Source organism: Henckelia pumila, chromosome 2 (genome assembly GCF_033568475.1).
Source record: "Henckelia pumila isolate YLH828 chromosome 2, ASM3356847v2, whole genome shotgun sequence".
In the NCBI taxonomy this organism is placed as follows: Eukaryota; Viridiplantae; Streptophyta; class Magnoliopsida; order Lamiales; family Gesneriaceae; genus Henckelia; species Henckelia pumila.
The window spans coordinates 110,517,861-110,540,439 of record NC_133121.1 but is presented as its reverse complement, the minus strand read 5'-3'; the positions used below and the strand labels follow the sequence as shown (position 1 = coordinate 110,540,439).

At 37.1% G+C, this 22,579-nt stretch overlaps 1 protein-coding gene and 1 long non-coding RNA gene across 3 annotated transcripts; both read left to right on the top strand.

Annotated features, from left to right (window-relative positions):
* The first annotated feature begins 805 nt into the window (after nucleotides 1-805).
* On the top strand, nucleotides 806-2,868 carry LOC140883356 (protein ELF4-LIKE 4-like). 2 transcript variants are annotated; one of them, XM_073289790.1, is made up of 2 exons: nucleotides 806-942; nucleotides 2,262-2,868. In XM_073289790.1, exon 2 carries the CDS (start codon nucleotides 2,292-2,294, stop codon nucleotides 2,625-2,627), a length of 336 nt encoding a protein of 111 aa, XP_073145891.1. In that variant the 5' UTR covers nucleotides 806-942; nucleotides 2,262-2,291; the 3' UTR covers nucleotides 2,628-2,868. The 2 variants fall into 2 exon arrangements, with proteins under 2 accessions (XP_073145891.1, XP_073145892.1); XM_073289791.1 differs by lacking the exon at nucleotides 806-942 and adding an exon at nucleotides 989-1,249.
* Nucleotides 2,869-3,437: 569 nt separating this feature from the next.
* Nucleotides 3,438-5,680, top strand: LOC140883761 (uncharacterized). The gene is made up of 2 exons (XR_012150452.1): nucleotides 3,438-4,149; nucleotides 4,324-5,680. It is a non-coding gene; the product is annotated as an uncharacterized lncRNA (long non-coding RNA).
* Nucleotides 5,681-22,579: the final 16,899 nt, after the last annotated feature.

The following is a 22,579-nucleotide window of genomic DNA, read 5'->3' as shown; positions in this document are numbered from 1 at the left end:
ATTTTATTATATATATATATATTTGAAAATATATATAATTTTTTCAAATTCATTTTTTATAATATTTTTTTCAAATTCTATATTACTCCACTAGTTATTAGAAAATATATTATCTAATATCATTAACCTAAAGTATATTAAACATATTAGACATCGTTTGGTTTGAGTGATAGGATAAGTAATATATAGATAAATAATATAATGTAATTAAAAATAAATATATAATAATAATTAATATATTATTTGATTTGATAGATTGATTATATCTTATTTGATTTGATTGATATAAAATTAAAAATTAATAAATGGATAAATAATATGAGGAGAATAATGCGAGATTGGATGAGATAAATTATAAATGGATTAATAATACACCAAACCAAACAATATCTAGTATTATTTTTTTTCAAAACATAACTCCCTAAATATATAGTATAATATAAGAGTGTGGATCTTTTAAAACGGTTTCATGAATATTTAAAAGTGAGAGTTTTGCTATGCTGCCCACCAACCGTGCCAATCTTTGTGCCCATCATGTGCAATAGTTGAGTGTTTTATACATGGTGGGCACAAATCTTGGCACGATTGATGAACAGCATAGCAAAACTGTTAAAAGTGATACGATCTACTTATATATAGAATAAAATGCAAGATTTTTAATATAAAAAATAATATTTTACATAAATCGACTTTAAACATAAATTCATAAAATTAATTCTTTTGATGATTTCACGAATTTTTTGTGATAAATATAAATCAGTGAATTATTGTAATTGAAATAATAAATGTGAAACTTTTACAAAGGGTGGGAAGAAGGGCGACTGTCAAATCTACGTATTCTCTCTCTTGTGGCGAGATTCGATTAAATCGCCGATCTTTCCCCAACTCTTTCAATCTCTGTCTTCTCTTTCTTTCAATCCAAAATGTTCCCAGCTTTTCCAGGTGCGTTAACAGATACACACACTGTGAAATTAATGTGCAATACATATAAATATATGTATGTATATATTATAAGAGTGATGTATACGTTTTCCTATTGTGTGTACAAGTATTCATCATCCCCACGAGATTCTTGAAAGTGGACTGATTACATAGTTGTCTTTAAAATAAAAAATCTGAGCTTTTTTCGAGCTCCGAGGTTCTTGGGTTCCCTGATATCTTCATCATCCCGAGCCTTGATTCTTGGGAGTTTCGATATGTTTTTATTTTTATTTTTTGTTGTTTTGGTTGCCTGCCTGTGTGAAAAAGAGTGAGATTTTATTTTATTTATTTCATGAATTTTTGTCCTTCAATTTCAGATCTTTATGCTCTTCTTTGGTTCGATTTATTGTTTTGTTTGATGGGTTTCAGCTACTTTGTTCCTTTTTCTTCTTTTTTTTTTTAAAGAATTTTTTTTAATGTTATCTGTATAATCCCCTCTGCAACTGCGATCTTTTGGTGTACGGTTCCAACATTTGAATTCCCCATTTCGTCCTTGTTTTCTGCTTTTTCAGAATTTTATATCACAACCCATAGGTTACTTCAAATGGTTAAAAATCCCTTTTTCTTTATGACTACTGCACAAATTGCTTCAAGAAATGGCTGTGGCAAAAATATTAAACTGGATTTTTTTTAGCATTTTCTTGGCTGGGTTATGATTAAGCTCAATGGTTTCTGGGACCTTTTCTGAAATTCCGAGCTTAACATTTGGATGGGTTTTTTTAGTACACACTGTAAAAAGGTTCCTTTTATGGCAATGGGATCTGCTTTTTCACATCTCATCATGCCTCTTAAAAGAATTAATTGAACTAATAATCGATATTCTAATCCATATTTAGAACGATCATCATGGCTATTATTATAGTGATTATTGCATAACAGTTCTTAGGGTATAATGAAGTGGTCAACTGTGGTGATATCTGGAATTTACAAGTTTGTTTCTTGATTCTTTTCTGAAAAGAAGAACCCATCATAGAGAATATGTGTGTGATGATATCAAAGTTCAGATCTTGTCTCTTTTGCTCAAATTTGTCTATAAAAAATTCGAAACCTTACATGTTTGTCTGTGCTTTTTGCTAACATAAGCAAGTTCGGGTAAGAATATATATATGATGATGGGGTTTCCTAAAAATGCCATTATTAAAATTCAATATTATAGGATTCTCAAACAACTCGAGTATGATTCCCACTTGGGCTTTCTAAAATCTTCTGGGTTCAAATAACAGTGTTGCTTAGTGTTTCTCCATTCTTTGACACTAGTTGTTTATTGCTTTCTTGTGCAGCATTGTTTTTGCTTTGATTGGATCAAAAAAATGGAGGGGGATACATTCTCAGGCTTTGGTAATATGCCACAGTTAGACGGCAAGATCTTGCAGACTTTTCAAAAGAGCTTTGTTCAAGTTCAGAACATATTAGATCAGAATAGGCTACTAATCAATGAGATTAATCAGAATCACGAGTCCAAGATACCTGACAATTTGAGCAGAAATGTGGGATTGATTAAAGAACTGAACAATAATATCAGAAGGGTGGTAGATCTTTACGCCGACCTTTCGAGTTCGTTCACGAAATCCATGGACGCCTCGTCCGAAGGAGACTCGAGTGGCGTTTTGAAATCTGGTGGACACAAAAGGCTTAGGCCTGCTTGATGAAACAAAAGGAGCGGAGGGATAAGGGGCCTCTGCTGTTCTTGATTCTTTGCAGCGTGAATGGAGAGACAAAAAGGAAAAAATGTCAATTATGTAAGTTGAATTTTCTCTAGTTTTTTTTTTAATTGTAGCCAACAATTGTTACTCCTCCTACATTGTAATTGTTGCAACTATCATCTAATTCAATCGAGATATTTGTAATTTTCTTGTCACTTTCTCTGATCTCTTCATCTGTTGTTCACTTGTTTCTTCTAATTCCTGCTTCAAAAGTGGTGGTAAATCTCACGAAACGCCAAAATTGTGGGCTTTTTTTGGCCATTCATTGATGCAACTTTACACATTCTCTCTCGGTCTGATCTTTCAACATAATTTCTTCTCGAGATGCTGCCAACTTTATTGATACCTTTCGGCCTTTCCAACTTAGTGTTTTTTGTTCAGAACTGCCCTGTGGCGTGGCGGATTTTGATTGGTTAAAATCAGTGGACCTCACATGGGACCAACCGATTTTAACCAATCATGAGATTACACGTCGCCCGCAGGAAGTGGCATGAACAAAACCCATGCAAAGAAGGAAGTGGCATAAAGTTTTCACTCCGTTTAGTTCGTACAAGTTTCGTTCTAATTTTAAATATATATAAAAAAATTTCATCATTGTGTAAATTTGTTCATCATTTGGTTGGAGGAATCATAGTTGAAGCCTTTTTTAATGTGGGGGAAATGAACAAATGCGACAAAAAAACCCTCTGAACACAATTCAAAGAAAGCAGCTTTGTACTTTGGAGTATCTTTTCAGCTTGCAGTAGGAACAGAATCTCGAACATGATCTATTGCTAATATATGGGCATGGACAGTGTCTAAAAAAATGTTAGATTTACTCTTTGAACAGCGTCAGAAAGGTAACATCGACGGAATCCTTGGATGTGGGCGAATTTGACACCTTTTCATTATTTTTTCAATCTCCAATTACAATTTTGAAAATAAATACAAAAATTTAAATCAGGATACAAGTTGGAATGATCTGTTGGTATCTTTTATTTTCTGCAACACCCATGTTGCACGGCGTAGATTTTGTATCACCATATTGGTGACCCAAGTGAAATATCCCCGGTTATTACCAAACCCTGATTGTCAAAGCTTAGATGCGGAGTGGTTTTTAGATTGGTGGGTCAGATAAGGTCAGAGAAAAGGGGGGCCTTCCCTCTTCAAGGAGTTCTTACCTTCTCAAACAGAGAGTCCTTCCCGTCTAGAGGGCCCTTCCCGAGCCCGAGGACTCTTCCCGGGCTAGAAGGTACTCCCTTTCCTGAGAGCCCAAAAACCCGAGTTTTGGCCGGATCAGCACATGGGCCCCGCGACATGAGCACCATCTAGAAAGTCAGAGAATAATGATGTATAGACATGGACATTACCCATAAATTACGGGAGATATCATATCACATTTAGTACCGTCAGAAATCAATTGTCATTCAATCATTAGGTTATCTCCAGAATTCTTAGAAATACTAGGCTCCCCGGCCTGGTCACGGTACGCTCTTTATGCCTTTACGCTTTTGATGTTTTCATACTCATGCTCATATTTACACTTTCAGTTTCTCTGAATCGGAGTCACCACACCGAAAAACCCTCCGGTGTTCCACCGACGAATTCCCTTGTTTTCTTGTGTGACATCATTAAAATAACCTGGCTCTCATCCATACAGCTCTCGGGATTCCATTTTATGATAATCTCCTCATTGAGACGTTTGTGGGATATTGAGTTATAAGGCGGGGATATGGAATTCAATCAAAAACATCCGGGAGAGAGAATTTCTCTCTTTCTCTCGTTGGAAAAGGAAGGAACGCAACTTTGAGATTTCTTGTCTCCTTTGATCGAGTCTTGCTGCTTCTCTTAGCATTTTGGATCGATTTTATTGCTGATTTATCGTGATATAACTGCTTAATTCACGTTTCTTCTTCCTCTAATTTTTCCATTTGTTTTCGTAAATGGGGTGCTTGGGGATGATTAAGCGTGAGCTGTGGACTGTGGCTGCTTGGGTTGAGTTGGGATTTGGTTTGTACTGCGTTAGAAGATGATTATGATTCGTTCTTCTGTTGGTTTTCGAGCTACATAGCTGTGAGTGTTCGATTTGCAGAAGTTTGAAATCTTCGCTGGTTTTCTGGGCTCGATTCCTTTCTTGAGCGTGGGTTGTGGGGGTGATTTGGAGGAGTTCTTAACTGGGTTTTATGCTGGAAACTTGCTTTGATATCTGCTGCTTCAGTTTTTTCTCGGTGGCAACTAAGGCTCACGTAGGAGTACAGGGCAAGCTCTTATTGATTAAGGCGCTTGCTTGGTTGACTAAGGGGTGGTCGCTTGTTTTCTGCCCACCAAGTGCTTGTTTCTTTGCCTCTTTTAGCACTCCAAATCATTTCTTGCTGCTGATTTCATGAGTTGGTGGTTTCTTGAGGTAATTGGCTTGATTCTCTACTATATTATAGTGCGTGGGTGATTGTGTGAGCAAATTTCTGTTTGTGCATTGCTTGGCACTCGGTCTTGGTGTTTTGTTGCTTGGCTTCGAGATTTGGGTAAGGTGGCTGCTGGTGCTCGGTTTTGACATTGTTTTGGAGTGTTTTTGGGTGGTTTGAAGTGATTTTTGGTATTAGTTTGGTTGCCTCTTGCTCCTGGACGTGACTTAACTTTCTGCACACTGGGTGTTTGATTATTTGCTCGCATCGGTTTCCATTTGCTTACTGAGGTACTTGGATGATCCTCTATTTCTTTGTGTGCCCTTTCTTTCTACTCGTATGATGTCTCTTGCGTTGATCGAAGTTGGATTGGTGGTTGTTATGGGGTTATGCTGTTCATGGTTACATTTCTTGATACCACGAGTTCTAGCTCTATTAATCGACATCACCTTAGATTGGGCGTGCATTCTAGCAGTAAGCCCGTCAAAATTTATTTCTAAAGCATTCAATCTAGCAGTAAGCTTCGTCAGAATATATTTTACGGGCGTGCATTCTAGCAGTAAGCCCTGTGATAATTGTATTTTTGTGCATTAGTTTGTGATATTTTTGTGTTTATTTTGTGTACATTTATATTGTTTTATTACGTGTTTTATTGCATGTGTGTGCATTTCATCCTTCGGATTTTATTTGTAAGAAAAATGAAAATTAAAGAAATTTTGAAAGCAAGATTAGAAGAAAAGAAAAACAAAGATGAAGAAGAGCTACAACTCTATCCAACAGCTTGTTCAAAAAAAAAAAAAAAAACTCTATCCAACAACTCTAAGAAAGTAAAGCTATAAACTAGCGCTATAGCGCTTAAAAGTTTGTGGACAATTAGCGCTATAGCGCTAGATTGAGAAACAAAAAGCGCTATTGCACAAGCTAATCTTTAGTCTTTATATTGTTCAAGAGACATAGAAGTCGTTAGAAGAATCATTGTGCCGTTTACCGAATTTAATAGTTGAACTTAAATACAGATATTGAAGTTGATATTGAATACGAATTTCTTCTTGACAATCGAGAGAGGTTGAAAGTTGAAACGATTACTACCACTCTAATTTTTTTTATTAATTTAATTTTTATATCTATAACGTATAAAAAGAATAATTATATATAAATATGTTTAAACTCAAAATAAATTTTCATAAAATATTCCACTTAAAAATTTTCATAATATTGCATGCAATTAAATATTTTTAAAATAAACATAAATTAATGCATAAAACATTTAAATCAAAACCCCTTAAAATCCTCCACATAAAATTCATAAACTAATAAATAAATAATAAAACTTGTGCGAAAAATGTATTAATATTCAAAATCATTCACAACATAGACTTGAGCATAGGTCACGGGTTAGCTGGCTGCAGGGAGGCTCATACACAAAACAATGTTCTTTTTAAAAGAGTTATGATTTCAACTTAAAATAAAATTCAGAAATTTTAGAAAAACTCACACACAACTTCCGAATAATATTAATGAGAGAAAAATGGTCTAGAGGTTTTGATTTCACCTGGTTTTGACAACAACTACTTCTAATTAAATTATTTTCATGAATTTCATTCAATTAATAGCCAAGAACACTTATTTATATTATTTTTCTCTCCCGAGCAACAAATAATGTGTATCAACTAAGATTCAGTTTCAATATCCCTATTAAAAATCTAGTCTTAGTGATATGTGTAAAACGATGTTCTTCCTAAAGCTCCGTTAACGTTATACACTCTCCCGAGCTATATAAACAATTAACAGTGTAATTTCTAATGATCATATTCAAAATCCCCTCTCCCGAGCAATGATTTCAAATAAGTATAACAATTCAATTAGTGATCAAGTAATTGAAAAAACAATCAAAGCTAGAAAAACAATTAATTTAGGAGAATTCAATCCAATAAAATTAACAATTCGTAAAAGCGTCTCAATCAGGCTACACCAAACCCCTAGACTATAAAAATTTAGTTCATGATCAAAAATAGATAAACACAATTGATGTTTATGAAACTAAACATCAATTCCAATTAAGAAAGATAAAAATAGAAGAACAAATCCGTAGTCGCTCTTCCGTGTTCGGTTGATCGATCTTCGTGTTCTTCCTTTGATGTAGTGCAGATTTCTCCTCCAATCTTTTCTCTCAAATCTCAAGTGTAAGCTCTCCAAATTCTTTGATGTATTGTGGCGGCTCCCCCCTTTTGATTGTGTCCTTGAAGTCCCTTTTATATGTCCTCGAAGCCCGCCGAATAAAGCCCGAAAAAGTCTCAAAATTTCCTTCCCGAAAAATTACAAAATCCGACTTTCGGACGGCGCGGGCGCGCAGTAGAGTGGTGAGGGCGCGCCTGAGCCTCGTCTTTGGCTTCCGTTTTTCACGTTCAGGAGGCGCGGGCGCGCCCTCCTCTCGCATGTCCAATTCTATAACGCGCGATAATTTTCAAAAAATCATATCTCGCAAACTAACCGTCGGATTGAGCTGAAATTTTTACAAAAACTTCAAAACATCCTAAACTTTAATATGAACGGTGAAGATTGGATTTTGATGCTTCAATAATCCCCAGTAATTTTCTAAAGTTGATACTCCATAATGCATCCTTCCGCTTCTTCTTGCTACTTTCGCGCCAATTCTTGCAACTCACAAAAACAACAACAAATATTCATAATACCCACTCGATACATCACAAAATTCAATTCAAATCATATATAAATTAAGTGCATAAATTGCACTTATCACCTGCACCATTTAAGTCTAGTAAGCCTAGAGTCTCAACAAGTTCTATCTCATAATAACATGCCAAAAATCCATGCAACATAAAATACATGCAACATACATAATATATATATATATATATATGTATATGCATGTTCTTAACATTTCTATTTCATGATCATATAATAACACATATTATACTTAATCTTAACATACATATTCATCATGCATAATAGTTAGGGCATATCATAACATAAAAATTTACTGAAGGTTATATCCATGCTGTGTGACGTGTCATGTCGATTGATCAATCTAGAAACCAACGTGCGTGCCGGTGGGATCTCCACCTCTTGGCCCCTTCACCAGGCTGATCCCGAATCGTTGGCAAAATCATAATCATAGTCGTATGGAAAGGCAATCGGGCCCCAGTATCCCAACCCTCAGTCCCGTGTCGTATGGAAAGGTCTCGGGGCCTAGGCATCCCATCTCCAATCCCGTGGATTGTCACACCCACTTCAACTTCTTTAAAATATTTTTCTTATGCCCAACATCATACATATAACATCATTCATCATGCACAATCATAAAAATTTCTTCATGATCATATTTTCATAAAATTTCGTTCGTAAATATATATTTAATTATTTAATCATATAAACATAAAGATAATACTTTCATACTTAAAATATTCATGCAATAATTAAATATATATTTACGGATCATGCATATTTTTCATGGATTGATTCAGGCTGCTAACTCCTTATACTTAAGCCCAATAACTTCTAAATTGGTTCAAAAATCAAGCCCAAACCCATTTATCGCGTAGTTTGGCCCAATGGGCCCAAACACCCCAAAATAGGCCCAATAACTTTCACGAGCCCTAACTCCATAAAATTATTGGACTTACTTAAATAATTATCTAAGCCCAAAATATTATCCCAAGTATCCCATTTAAATTTCTTAATTCAACTTATGCCTAAATTAACACTTAATATAATAATAAAACCTAAAATAAAAATACCCAAGCCCAACTAATACAACCCGAACCCGGACCCAAATAACATGACCCGCACTATTTTAGACCCGACCCGAACCCAATATCCAAGCCTAGCCCGCCTAAAACCCAAACAACCCGACAACCCCCTCCCCATGACTTCGATCGTGAGTAGCAATTGTTGCGGACCTTTGGCCGCCATGCTTCGGCTACCACCGGCCGAAACACCACCACCAGCACCTAGCCCACTTCCAAACGCATCCATCAAGCTAAGACTCAACCCAAATCATGACTTGAGCAGCTCACATGAAGGCTTGCACTCAGACCCTTTCCTAGCTTGCACGTCAGTATGAGCCGCTGCCGTATTTTTGACCGTACGGCCTGCTTCGACCACCAATGACCATGAAACCACTTCTTAATCTTAGCCAACATCTAGAGGGTTCCAATGAAACCGATCTTCCGTCAAACCATAGCCTGAGAAAGGAGAACGAGCCTTTATTCCACAGAACTTTTGCACTGCGCGGCTGGTGCATCAGAAATGATATGCCACGGTTCCAGCCTATTACACCTTAAAACTCTGACCCAGCTCAATCCTAAGGACTCTTAGACACCCCTTAACCATGAGCCAACAAACCTTGAACGTTGCAATCAAGAAAAACGTGAGGAAAAACTTGAAGAGGTAAGAAAACGAATCTGCTCAACATAATAATGCATATTTCATATCTAAATCATATACAACATGCATGATTAAATATTTCATGATAAAATCAGAATACTAAAACTTAAATGGTGCCCAAGAAGAGAATTCAAACGTGCCTTTGTGAAGATTTTAATCAAAATACGATACCGGTGCGAATTGGGTTGTCCGGGACGAACGACTTAAAAAATTCTTCAACTTACTTCTCGATTATGAGATTGAATAAACGTTTTCTAAGAAATACATAAATTTCATAATTGCAGTTTAATTGCTAAAATAAAATTTAAACATGTAGAAATATTTCACAAAATTCACATAAAATCATTTAACTGTTTTACCTAAATTTTAAATTAATTATTTTTCTAATTATGCATGCGAAATAACGTAGGAACATTTCAAATGTTACAGATGTAGTAGAAAATAATAGTGATTCTTGACTAATAAATTAGAAGAATTTATAATTAAAAATCATTAAAAATAAATTATGGTGGACAGTCAAGTGAAGTCGAACCTTTAGCATTCATCGCTTATTGAATTTTCATCTTGAGAACTCGTGGTTACTTAATTTTGTTTCTTGGAAATTTTAGTTTTATTAAACTCAAATAATTTTCATAGCTCTACATATGATTAAGATTTGAATAGTTGCAAATATTTAACATAATATAATTTTATTCATTCTCTGTGGGATCGACTTGGATTCATTTCTATACTAAAACTTGACATCGTACTCTTGCAAGCGAAAAACACGCAACAAGTTGATATTTGTTTCGGTATAAAATGGGTCGGGTTACTTACATTAATAAGCCAAGTTAAAACACTATTAAGCCCACTCAATAATCTTATAAATTTTTTAAATTTTCGGAATAACAAGTTGTGGGATTTTGAAGGCCTATTAAAAGCCTCTAAAATGACTTATTTTAGTGAAAATCAGACTTCTATATATATATATATATATATATATATATATAAAATAAAACTCTTATTTCCTACAATTTAAATCTTAAAATAATAAATTATGGCTCTGGAGAAACTACATAAAATTTTTGGATAAAAAACTTTTATCTAATTCGTCCATAATCCCGTCTACGCGATAGCCAAATAACGCTTCTCAATAAAATAATAAATTTCCTAATATAAGGTTAAGTGCTATAATAAATTTAAAACATGCAAATAAAATATAATTCACATAATAGTACATAAAAATCGTTTAATCCTTAGTTTTTGAAATCATTAAATCCCCCTAGTTAGGGAATTTTCGGACGTTACAAAACCAGATTTTGAGAACCTTGCTATGTGCACTTGGGCCACTTGGAATGAGAGCTTCGGTATCTGCACAACCCGAATGGGAAGACTCGAGCTTTGGATGTTGACTGGTGTGACAGCTATTGTGTGAGTTTCTCGCTGCCCGTGCATCTGAAGCTAAAGACCTCGATCCTCTCTTGAATAGCTCTCCAAAGACATGACCACCCCTGGTAGTAAATCATCATCTACGACTGGATGTCGATGAGGCTTATATGGAGAGCTCTTCTAGTTGTGCTGTTGGAGGTGTGATTCATTACCATAAGGTTCAACTGGTCTTGGCTTTTGACAAGTTGATAGATAAACCCCAATCTGTTCTCATGGCGGAGCTACTTGCTATCCAGTTTGATATGTAAACCGCAAGACAATTCAATATCTAGATTCATCAAATAACAATAGATTCACTTCTCGCCGTGCAAGTAGTCACAAAACCAAAAGAGAATCTTAGCTATATGGATTCAATTGCGTCAGATATTTGTAAACTTCTAGAGACTGATGACTTAATTCACTTATCATACATACAGATGTCGACTAATCGGATGACCCACTCGCTTACTGTTTATGCTTTTTCATCCTCATCTCATTTTGTCTAATGTATTTTTTTCTTTTATAGATGTTGATTAAACTTGTAATTGAGGATCTATTTTCATCTTGATAAAATTACAAGTGATCAACCGTTTAAAAAAATGAATTAAGTGTCCTCACAAATCCAATTGCAATGACAAGAAGATACTTTTCTCTTCTTGTCGGATACAGAATGTAGCCTATAAGTTTGTCATTTACAAGCTCATAAAATTTGAACTAACCGATATCTAAAGTTTTCAAAGGAAGTCTCCGTTCATTTTGTTTACAGTATCAAACTCGAGATCGAATATAATTCAAACCTTAAAATTTTCATTAATATTTGTCTCAATAATTCTTCTTCTTCTTCTTCTTCTTCTTCTTCTTCTTCTTCTTCTTCTTCATTATTTTTTTGGTACGCGCTTGCACAATACTCATACATGACAATATTTGATAGAACATACTGACTACTGTATATTAATTGCTTCTCGATCACTATATAAAGGAAATTGCATGCATGCCCCCGAAAGTGACATTGCAAATAACCCGAAACTTTTGGATGTAATAACTGGTGATTTCAGATCTTTAACACATGTACTTTTTCCGTATATTTGTACGCCACTTACTGAAAAATGCGAATGTTCATTTTTCTTAAGAGGAAAATGTCTCAAGGGCTTCTCAAATCCTTAATGATAGCTGCAACCAAGGTTCTAAAAAACGTAAAACGCGGCGAAACGTCGAGATCAAGTTTCACAAGTTTAAACGTGTTTAATATAAGTTTAGACGTTGAAAAACGTTTTAAGTTTTTATTAAAATTTTAATTATCTATTACCAATATATAGGTTAAATAACACAGATATATAATAAATTTAATAGTAACATACAATTTTTCAAATTTTTAAAAGCAAAAAAAATATCGGAAAAATTGCTTTTTTGGTCCTGTATGTTTGTCATTTTGCGATTTCAATCCTTTATATTTTCAAATTTCAGTTTTAGTCCGTTATCTTTATTTTTTGGCAATTTAATTCCTTTTTCCGACGTGGTGCTGACGTGACACCAATTCAGTGCTGATGTGGGCTGACGTGTACAGTGCCACGCAAGCATTTTCGAATAAAAAAGACCGAAATTGCCAAAAATCAAAACATACAAGACTAAAACTGAAATATGAAAACATAGATGACCAAAATCGCAAAGTGACAAACATACATGACCAAATTTGCAGTTTTCTAAAAAATATCAAAACTATAAATTTAGCAATGTCTATGGCTAGACCGCATAAAATTTTTTAAACATTACCCAGAACACAAAAATTTTGAAGAAAAAGGTTTTGAAAAATATATGATCGGATTTATTTATTTGATTTTGAAGAAAATGGTTTTATTTTGAGATTTTTAAATTGATATAATTTATTTAAAAAATAAAAAAATTTAATTTTTTTTTTACAAAAATCATATTTAATCACGATTAAACACGTTTAATCCCATACCGTTTTCCCCTTTTTACATGAATTTTAGCGTTTTTATCACATTTCACATTTAATCCCGTTTAATCCTCGTTTAATCTCGTTTTTTTAGAACAATTGCAGCAATCCAGTGCTATTCTTGGTGGTGGGATCCGTAACAAATTAAGATTCTTTATTAATAATTTGATTATATTATTATGTAAATTTGTACATATTTATTTTTAAAATAATTTATTCAATAATCAACTAGTTTAGATTTATAAAGATTATCTTATGTGTGATTTTAATTTTTTTAATATTTAATTATTTACATTCAATTAATTAATAAGTTTAAGTATTTAAGTAATAAATTAAAATTTAAAATTTTAAAAAAATATCCCGTAAAATAGATTTAATTTAAAATTTTAATTTACTAATATTTCTAATTATTATATGTATATAGAAATTATTTTAGATACTATTGATATTTTAGTTATAGTGTTTAATAATATTTTGTGAAATAAATTAACTTTTTTGGATAAAATAATAGAGAATATTACGAAAAAATTCCTTTCAGTGTAAAATTTAGTATGAATCTCGGTCTTAGGGATCCCAAAGAAAAGAAACCACAACGTCACCACCTACTCTCCCAATCGGGGTTGACGTTGAGCTTCTCAATCCCGGACTTTGGCGCTACTATATATAGTATTCTAGTCATGGAAGTTGCTCTACATTCCATGCTACTCAAATATAGACCCAAACGTCTTCTGCAATTGTAGTGACCCGCACCGTGATCACCTACTAATCAGAAGCTTAATCATGTATTTAACTTATTTAAAATAAACTATCAGAAAAATAAACAACGGAAATAGGAAAACCCATAAATATTATACAACGATATCTAATAAATCCAGTGTATTAACCCAAATACAACAGAAACAAAAGCCTAGACAAAGCCCTTAGCTTGTCCAGAGTTGGAACTACTGCATTGAAAGGTAAAATCAGTCATCGTAGCGGGATAGCATACTCGGGACAGTTGGTTCTCGAGTTTCCCTTTCAAATCACATATTGCATCAATACTTGTTCTAGCATGTGGAACTTGTATTTTGTTGATTGATTGAGTTTTGTTATGTGGCTTATGTTTATGTATATGTTATGCATTCATCTTGAGCCTAATTTGATTTCAGCGGGCAGAACCGCCCTTTTTGTTTAGACGTTTGGGAACTATGATTGAGTGGCCTAGGTCGTAGTTATTTCGCCTAGTGCTAGCATACTCATTACGGTTGCTCAAAGTCTAGAGGAGTGGGATATGTGGCACCACCTCGATTGGAAGAGTCGGTGAGTCGTCACGTGATCTCATCCTCGGGATCCCAAAAGCACAGCAGAAATCCCTCGTTTATCAGATTGATATCCCGTTTTAAAGACATGCATTTCATTACGTTGATATTGATTTAGTGTTGCCTTGAAAGCATGTTTACTAATGCATTACTTGTTATGTTGCTTTTACTGGGAGTATCGTTCTCACCGGTTTATCCGACTGTTGCTTTGTTTTGTATGTGTACTTGGCAACAGGTGGGGCAGGAACAAGTCAGAAGAGGCATGGTTAGCTTCGAGGGAAAGATGTAGAAGTGAGAATCGGTTTAGAAGTCTTGTTAGTATGACAATCTAGTTTATGTTTTGAAGCATGTTTAGAACTCGAACTTGGAGTGGAAGTTGTCTTGCTTGTGGTTAGAACTCGTTGTATTTTGTATTCGGCTTGTAATAGCTAGCATCCATGCGTGTTCTACACTTTTATGTATTTGAATACTATGTTTTTGGATATATATTAGTTGGATCATGTTAGAGTCATTTTGGGTTTGTTATTGCACTTTTGGAGTCTTGTTTTGAGCCAAAACAGCAGGTCATGCGCGCCCGTGCGTCCTGCTCTATTTTTTGGAGGCCCGGGCAGAGGGTCATGCGCGCCCGCGCCTCAGGTGGCGCGCCCGCACGGAGGCTCAGGCAGAGCGTCATGCGCGCCCGCGCCTTAGGCGGTGCGCCCGCGCGTCCCTTTTAAAAAAAAATCTTGGTTTTTAATGCTTGCTTATTTAATTACTCCTTTAATTGATGTTTAAAACCGAGGTCTCACATTAAGTGGTATCAGAGCGTTAAGATTTTTGGTTGAACTAGAGTGAGCGAGGTAGATCGAGTCTGCGTGTATTGGCTCCTCGCATGTGTTTGAATTATTTTACTGTGTACTTAATTCCATGCGAGCATGCTTTATTGTTGAGAATTATTGAATTACATGGTTTTGTGATTTAATTTATAAAGCATGATCTACTTGAGATATAACTGTTTCTGTTATCGACTGGTATCTGGTATTCCAAGCGGTTGTAAGGGCACTGATTGTACCGATTGAGATATCTCGTGTCCTAACCTTTGATTATCAGATGGGTTCTCGTCGAGTGATAAACAAAAACACACCGCCAGTTATTCCTACAACTGAGCAAACTAGTACTAAAACGGTTGAGATGGATGCTACAGCGACGCCTATGGAGACCTTGCTGAAGAGGTTTCAGTTGTTCAATCCGCCGTTGTTGATGGGTTCAGAAAATCCAGTTGATTATGAGAGTTGGTTGGATGATATTGATTAGTTGTTCGATTCCATTGACTACATCGATGACCGCCGAATCAGGTTAGTCATTCATCAGCTTCGTGGGGTTGCTAAGAGCTGGTGGATCATGACGAAGAAAGCAATGGAGAGTAGAGGTATGGAAGTTACTTGGACTCTTTTTAAATATGAGTTTTATAAGCGGGTTTTTCCTATCTCGTACCGTAAAGATAAGGGAGCAGAGTTTGCCAATCTGAGACAAGGGAATCTGAACATTGAAGAGTACGTAGCCAAGTTTGATAGTCTGTTGCGTTTTGCACCGCTAATTGCCAGAGATGAGGAAGCAAAGGCCGATCAGTTCATCAATGGTTTGAACCCCGATGTCTTCACGTTGGTAAACACCAACAGGCCTAACAACTTTGCGGATGTCATGAATCACGCAAAAGGAGCAGAAGCAGGCTTGTGGAGGCAAAGAGGTAATCAGGTGGCACCTCAGCAACAGAGGCAGTATCAAAATCAACCATCTCAGTATCAGAATCAGCCACCTCAGCATCAGAACCAGCAGCAGAGGTATGAAGGTGTAAGCAGTGGGGGAAACAGAAAGGATCAGTATAAAGCAAGAGGGAAATAGTTTAAGAGGCAGGGGAATAGTTCTTCTAGTTCCAGTGGTTCCAAGCAATTCGGTTCAGGACAGAGTTCTGGATCTTTATCCTTTTACTGCAACAAGTGTGGGGGAAGACACTCACTGGATCAGTTTGTGGGAGTCTTTGGTAATTGTAACAACTGTCAGCAACCGGGACACTTCTCTAAGGTGTGCCCTCAGCGTAACAGAGATCGAGCTCAGAGTGGGAGTTCATCTCGACCTGCATCTCACCCTGAGAGGCAGTCTTCTGCAGTTAACTCTTTTCAGCCTCAGCAGCAGAATAGACAGGGAGGTAACTCTAGTGCGAACCAGCCTCCGAGACAGCAGGCACGAGTCTTTGCATTGACAGAGGATCAGGCACAGGTAGCACCGGATGATGTTATAGCAGGTAACTGTTCGATTTTTGGTTATTCTGCTCATTTCTTGATATATACAGGTGCTTCCCATTCCTTTATCTCTAAGAAATTTGTGTTATTGCATGCTTTGCCTACTGAGTTGTTGCCTACTGTAGTAGCTGTTACTTCACCTTTGGTTGGAGGAATTGTTTCTGTCAGATTAGTCAGGAACTGTGAACTGTGTTTTGAAGGAAATTTGTTAGAATTCGACTGTATTGTACTTGGACTGTCGGATTTTGATTGTATTGTCGGTATAGATGCTTTAACCAAGTACATGGCAATCGTCGATTGTTTTCTGAAAGTTGTCAGGTTCAGACCTGAAATGGAAGACGAGTGGAAATTTTTTGGTAAGGGTTCTCGATCTAGAATTCTTTTGATTTCAGTGTTATCTATGACTCGTTTCCAACAGAGAGGTGCAGAAGGATTTTTGGTGTATGCAGTTGATGTACTGAAATCTAGCCCAGCTTTGGTAGATTTACCAGTGGTTAGAGATTTTGCTGATGTGTTCCCGGAAGATGTTCCTGGATTGCCACCTATTCGAGAGATCGAATTCAGCATCGATTTGGTTCCAGGTACTCAACCTATTTCCAAAGCTCCTTATCGTATGACACCTATTGAACTGAGAGAGTTGAAGGAGAAGCTTGAGGATTTGATTGCCAAGGGATACATCAGACCTAGTGTATCGCCTTGGGGTGCTCCTGTTCTGTTTGTTCGGAAGAATGATGGTTCTATGCGGCTCTGTATTGACTACCGTCAACTAAATCTGTGAGACCTCGATTCTAATCATCTAATCTCAGAATAAACAATAATTACGCATACAAGATCTAAGATTAAAAGCAAAGTTTTTTTTTTTTTTTTTTTTTACACAGGCGCGGGCGCGCATACAGACCTGCCCGGGCCTCCGAGAAAGGGAGCAGAACGCGCGGGCGCTCCTCACCAGGCGCGGGCGCGCATGGCCTGCTGTTTTAGCTCAAAAAAAGGCTCCAAAAGTGCAATCTAACACCCGGAAAGGGTCCGACATGATCCAACTAACACTTTTCCAACAACGAAGTATTCAATTACAAGAAAGAGTAGAACATGCATCAATTCTAAGTTCCAAAATCCAAAATACAAATCGAGTTCGAATACAATCTAAGTTCGATTTTAAATTCGACTTCTACAATAACAAGGCCTCACTCTATCAACTCGACCACCTAGCCATGCGATCTCTGACTCGGTCCTGCCCCACCTGTTGCCAAGCACACATACAAAGACAAGACAACAGCCGGATAATCCGGTGAGAATAATATTCCCAGTAAAAGAGACAAACATGCAATATCATAAAAACATCTCAAACAAAATGCATCATCTTCTACATATTCAAATAACAACCATGCAATTCCACAAGCATGTCTAAAACTCAATTCATATGCATAAATTCAATGCATGTCTTTAAATCTGAGATTATCAAGTCGGATAATCAAAACATTTCTGCTTTTGCTTTTGGGATCCCGAGGACGAGATCACGTAAACAACTCACCGACTCTCCCGATCGAGGTGGTGCTACGTATCTCCATCCTCTAGACTTTGGTGCAACTATAAGGAGTATGCTAGCACTAGGTGAAACAGCTACACCCAGGCCACTCACAATATAATTCCCAAAACGTCTATCATCAAAAGGGCCGTCCTGCCCGCTATTCAAATCAGGGTTCATATGCTCAATATGAATGCAATGCAACATAACTCAAATAATCAATTAACATGCAAGTATGTGATTTTTCCGGAACACTCGAATCAAGTCGGATTCGAGTCATTCGTTCCATTCCATTCCAAGTCATCTTATACCTCTTTTCAACAACGTCGATGCTCCAAACCTGGAAACAACATCGATACAAGAATTCCAAATCAAAATTCCATTCCAAATCAAGTTCAACGATAAAGATAATTCAATTCAACTTTCGAGGATGGATCAACTCGATACCAAACCTCGATCAACTCTTCAACGATTCGAAAGCTGCCAATTCGGAACTCCACGATCTTCAACTAATCTGCGGAGATAAAATCAATCAAATATCAATCCATTCAAAACGAGCAACTCCCAAAAAACTCAAACGAATCTCCAATTTCCAAAATCTCAAACCGGCGGCATAACAGCTATAAATTCAACTAACCGAAAATGCAAACAGCATAATATCACTCTAAGCAACTCATATCAATCAAAATTCAACCAAAACAATCCAATTCCAACAAATCACAAAACTCACTTTTTCGAAAATCCCTTCAAAAATTCATAACAAATCCGAACGTCGCTCTAATTCAAAACTGACAGATAATAAACGATCAGAACTCCGCCAGGAACAACATACTAGAATCTAAATCGATTCTAACCACCTCCGAAAAACAAAACATATCCGATCGGAGAAATACTTACGGTATAACGAAGCTCTCTCAGCCGTGATCGCTAATCTGCCTTCAGAAATAATTTCTAACGGACGGATCGTGCTCGGGGTGAAATCTGGGAGCTAAAGGAGACGTCCATGGCGTCTAGAGAGGGAGGAGGCGTGTTGGGGAAGGGGATGAAGTGAAAAGGTAAGTCAACTCAAGCTTAAATATCTAACAATCTCAATATTTGCACTTTAGTCCCTGAAAAATCTGAAATTTGCAAAAAAGACCCTGATCAAAATCAAGTCGGCTCTTGAACTCTGGAATCTCCGATTATCTCAAATAAAGTCGATTAAGATAAAATCGGGGCGTTACAAAATCAGGCTACAGTCAAGAACAAGTATCTTTTTACCCAGAATAGATGACCTTTTTGATCAGCTGTAGGGTTCTTCTGTCTATTCTAAGATTGATCTGAGGTCAGGCTATCATCAGCTGAGAGTGCGAGAGGAAGATGTTCCTAAGACCGCATTCAGAACGAGGTATGGTCATTTCGAGTTTATAGTCATGCCGTTCGATTTGACTAACGCTCCAGCGGTTTTTATGGGTTTGATGAACCGTATATTCCAGCGTTATTTAGATGAGTTCGTCATTATCTTCATCGATGATATTCTTATCTACTCGAGGAACCGTACTGACCATGCAGAGCACTTGAGGACTGTATTGCAGATTTTGCGAGTTGAGCAGTTGTTTGCCAAGTTGTCTAAGTGTGAATTCTGGTTGGATCGAGTTGTCTTTCTCGGTCATATTATTTCAGGAGATGGGATTTCTGTCGATCCCAGCAAGATCAAAGCGATTATGAATTGGCCTAGACCGACATCAGTACCTGAGATCCGAAGCTTTATGGGTTTAGCTGGTTATTATCGCCGATTCATCGAGGGTTTCTTGTCTATTTCCAAGCCAATTACCCAGCTGAGTCAGAAGAATGCGCCTTTTGTCTGGACATCAGATTGTGAGGCTAGCTTTGTTGATCTGAAGAGGAGACTGACCAGTGCTCCGATTCTTTCTATTCCGAAGGGTACTGGAGGTTTCACAGTCTATTGTGATTCTTCTAATCGAGTCTTGGGTTGCGTTCTCATGCAGCATAAGCATGTGATAGCGTATGAATCGAGGCAGCTGAAACCGCACGAGACTCATTATCCGGTTCATGATCTTGAACTAGCTACGATTGTATTTGCTCTGAAGATCTGGCGTCACTATCTTTATGGTGAGTCTTTCGAGATTTTTTCTAATCATAAGAGTCTTAAGTACTTGTTTTCACAGGCAGAACTGAATATGCGACAGAGAAGATGGTTAGATCTGTTGAAGGATTTCGACTGTGAAATCAAGTATTATCCGGGGAAGTCGAATGCAGTTGCAGATGCCTTGAGCTGAAATCTTTGTTCTTTATCTCTTTCTACTATTGGTATTGCTCAGTTGATCGATGATTGTTGCACTTCTAGTTTAGAGTTTGAAACAGATAGGGAGACTATCAGAGTGTTTGCTATTCAAGCCAAGCCGGAGTTTTTTTTTGCGATCAGAGAAGCACAGAAGTCTGAGCCGAGCATTCAGATTTCAGTAGAGAAAGTCAGATCGGGACATCAGCCTGAATTCCAGGTTAGAGATGATGTTTTGTTTGTGAATAATCGTATTGTTGTGCCTGATATTTCGGAGTTGAGATGGCGTATTCTTTGAGAGGCTCATTGCAGTCGGTTCAGTGTTCATCCTGGAGGTCGTAAGATGTATAACGATCTGAAGATTCAGTTTTGGTGGAAGAGAATGAAGAGCGATGTCGCGAGGTTTGTATCTCGGTGTCTGAACTGCCAGCAAGTGAAAGCAGAGCGGAAGCAACCAGGTGGTCTATTGCACATTCTATCTGTTCCTGAATGGAAATGGGATCACATTTCTATGGATTTCGTCACGAAGCTACCACGATCCATTCGAGGATGCGATGCTATTTGGGTAGTGATCGACCGATTGACGAAGTCTGCTTGTTTTATTCCGTACAGAATGACGTATCTTCACGATCAGATGGCTGAGTTTTATGTTAGCAATGTTGTGAGATTGCATGGTGTGCCGAAGTCGATCGTTTCAGATAGATATCCTAGATTCACTTCGCACTTTTGGCACAGTCTTCAGGAGGCACTTGGTACTCGATTGCATCTGAGTACAGCTTATCATCCTCAGACCAATAGACAGTCAGAGCGGACTATCTAGACGTTAGAGGATATGCTGCGAGCGGTAGTGCTAGACTTTGGCACTAGTTGACTGGATTCTTTGCCTCTCGTTGAGTTTTCTTACAACAACAGCTTCCAAGAGAGTATCGGTATGGCGCCTTTTGAGGCATTGTACGGTAAGAAATGCCGATCTCCGTTGTTTTGGGATGAATTGTCCGAGTCACCAGATTTGGGACTGGAGATGCTTAGAGATATGGCAGAGAAGGTTAAGATCATTCAGACCAGAATGAAGTCAGCTCAAGATATACAGACGAAGTATGCGAATTTCAGACATAGACCTCTGAGTTTTGAGCAGGGAGACCGTGTATTCCTTAAGATTTCTCCTTTCAGAGGCACTGTCAGATTCGGTAAGAGAGGGAAGTTATCTTCGAGATTCATCGGGCCGTATGAGATTCTCGAGAAGATAGGCGATCTTGCCTACAGACTTGCACTTCCTCCGTCTTTATCTGGTATACACGACGTGTTTCACGTCTCTATGTTGCAAAAGTATCAACCAGATCTTTCTCATATCCTTCAGCCTGACGAAGCCGAGTTAGACGAGACTCTGAGCTACTTTGAGCGACCGATTCAGATCCTTGATCGAAAAGAGAAACAGCTTAGAACCAAGTCGATTCCATTGGTGAAGGTGCAGTGGAGCCGTCACGGCATCGAGGAAGCGACTTGGGAGACAGAATCTGACATGATACAGTGATTTCCGGAGTTATTCGGATGACGTGAGTTCTTCTTACTATCTTTAGTTCTTTATTCCATATTATGAGTTGTGGTTCTTGTTGATTTCGAGGACGAAATCTCTTCTTAGTGGGGGAGAATTGTAACGCCCCATTTTTATCTTAATTGAGCTTAATTGAGATAATCGGAGATTACAGAGTTCACGAGCCGACTTGTTTTTGATCAGGGTCTATTTTGCAAATTTTGGAAATTTCAAGAACTAAAATGCAAATATTGAAATTGTTATAATATCTAGCAAGGGTTGACTATTCTTGGCACTCTATCTTCCTCCCCTAGCCGTGCTCCACCATTGAAGACGCCTCATTGGGCTTTCAAGCTTTCAAAATCCAGTCCAAGCTCGATCCGGCCGTTAGAAATTATTTCTGAAGGCATTTTAGCGATCACTGCAGCGAGAGCTCTGTTATATCGTAAGTTTTTCTACGATCAGATACATTCTTGTTTTTGGATGTTGTTAGAATCGTTCGAGATTCGAGTATGTCGTTCTTGACAGAGTTCTGATCGTTCATTATCTGTCAGTTTTGAATTAGAGCGACGTTCGGATTTGTAATGATTTTGGGAATCCATTTTCGAAAGTTTGAGTTTTGAGATTGGTTGGGTTTGAGATTTTGTTGTTGTATTAGCATTGTTATGAGTTGATATCGGTATTGAACTGCTGTCTGCGTTTTCGGTTTGTTCGGTTTATAGCCGTTATGCTGTCGGTTTGAGTTTTTGGGATTTCGAACCGTTTTTGAATTTTTGAAGCTTTGGCTTGTGAGTGATCGTTGTTGTTGATCAACTCTTGTATTCCTATAGATTCA

Excerpts from the sequence above, each read along its gene's own strand:
- LOC140883356 (XM_073289790.1), top strand. The coding sequence starts at position 2,292 with ATGGAGGGGGATACATTCTCAGGCTTTGGTAATATGCCACAGTTAGAC.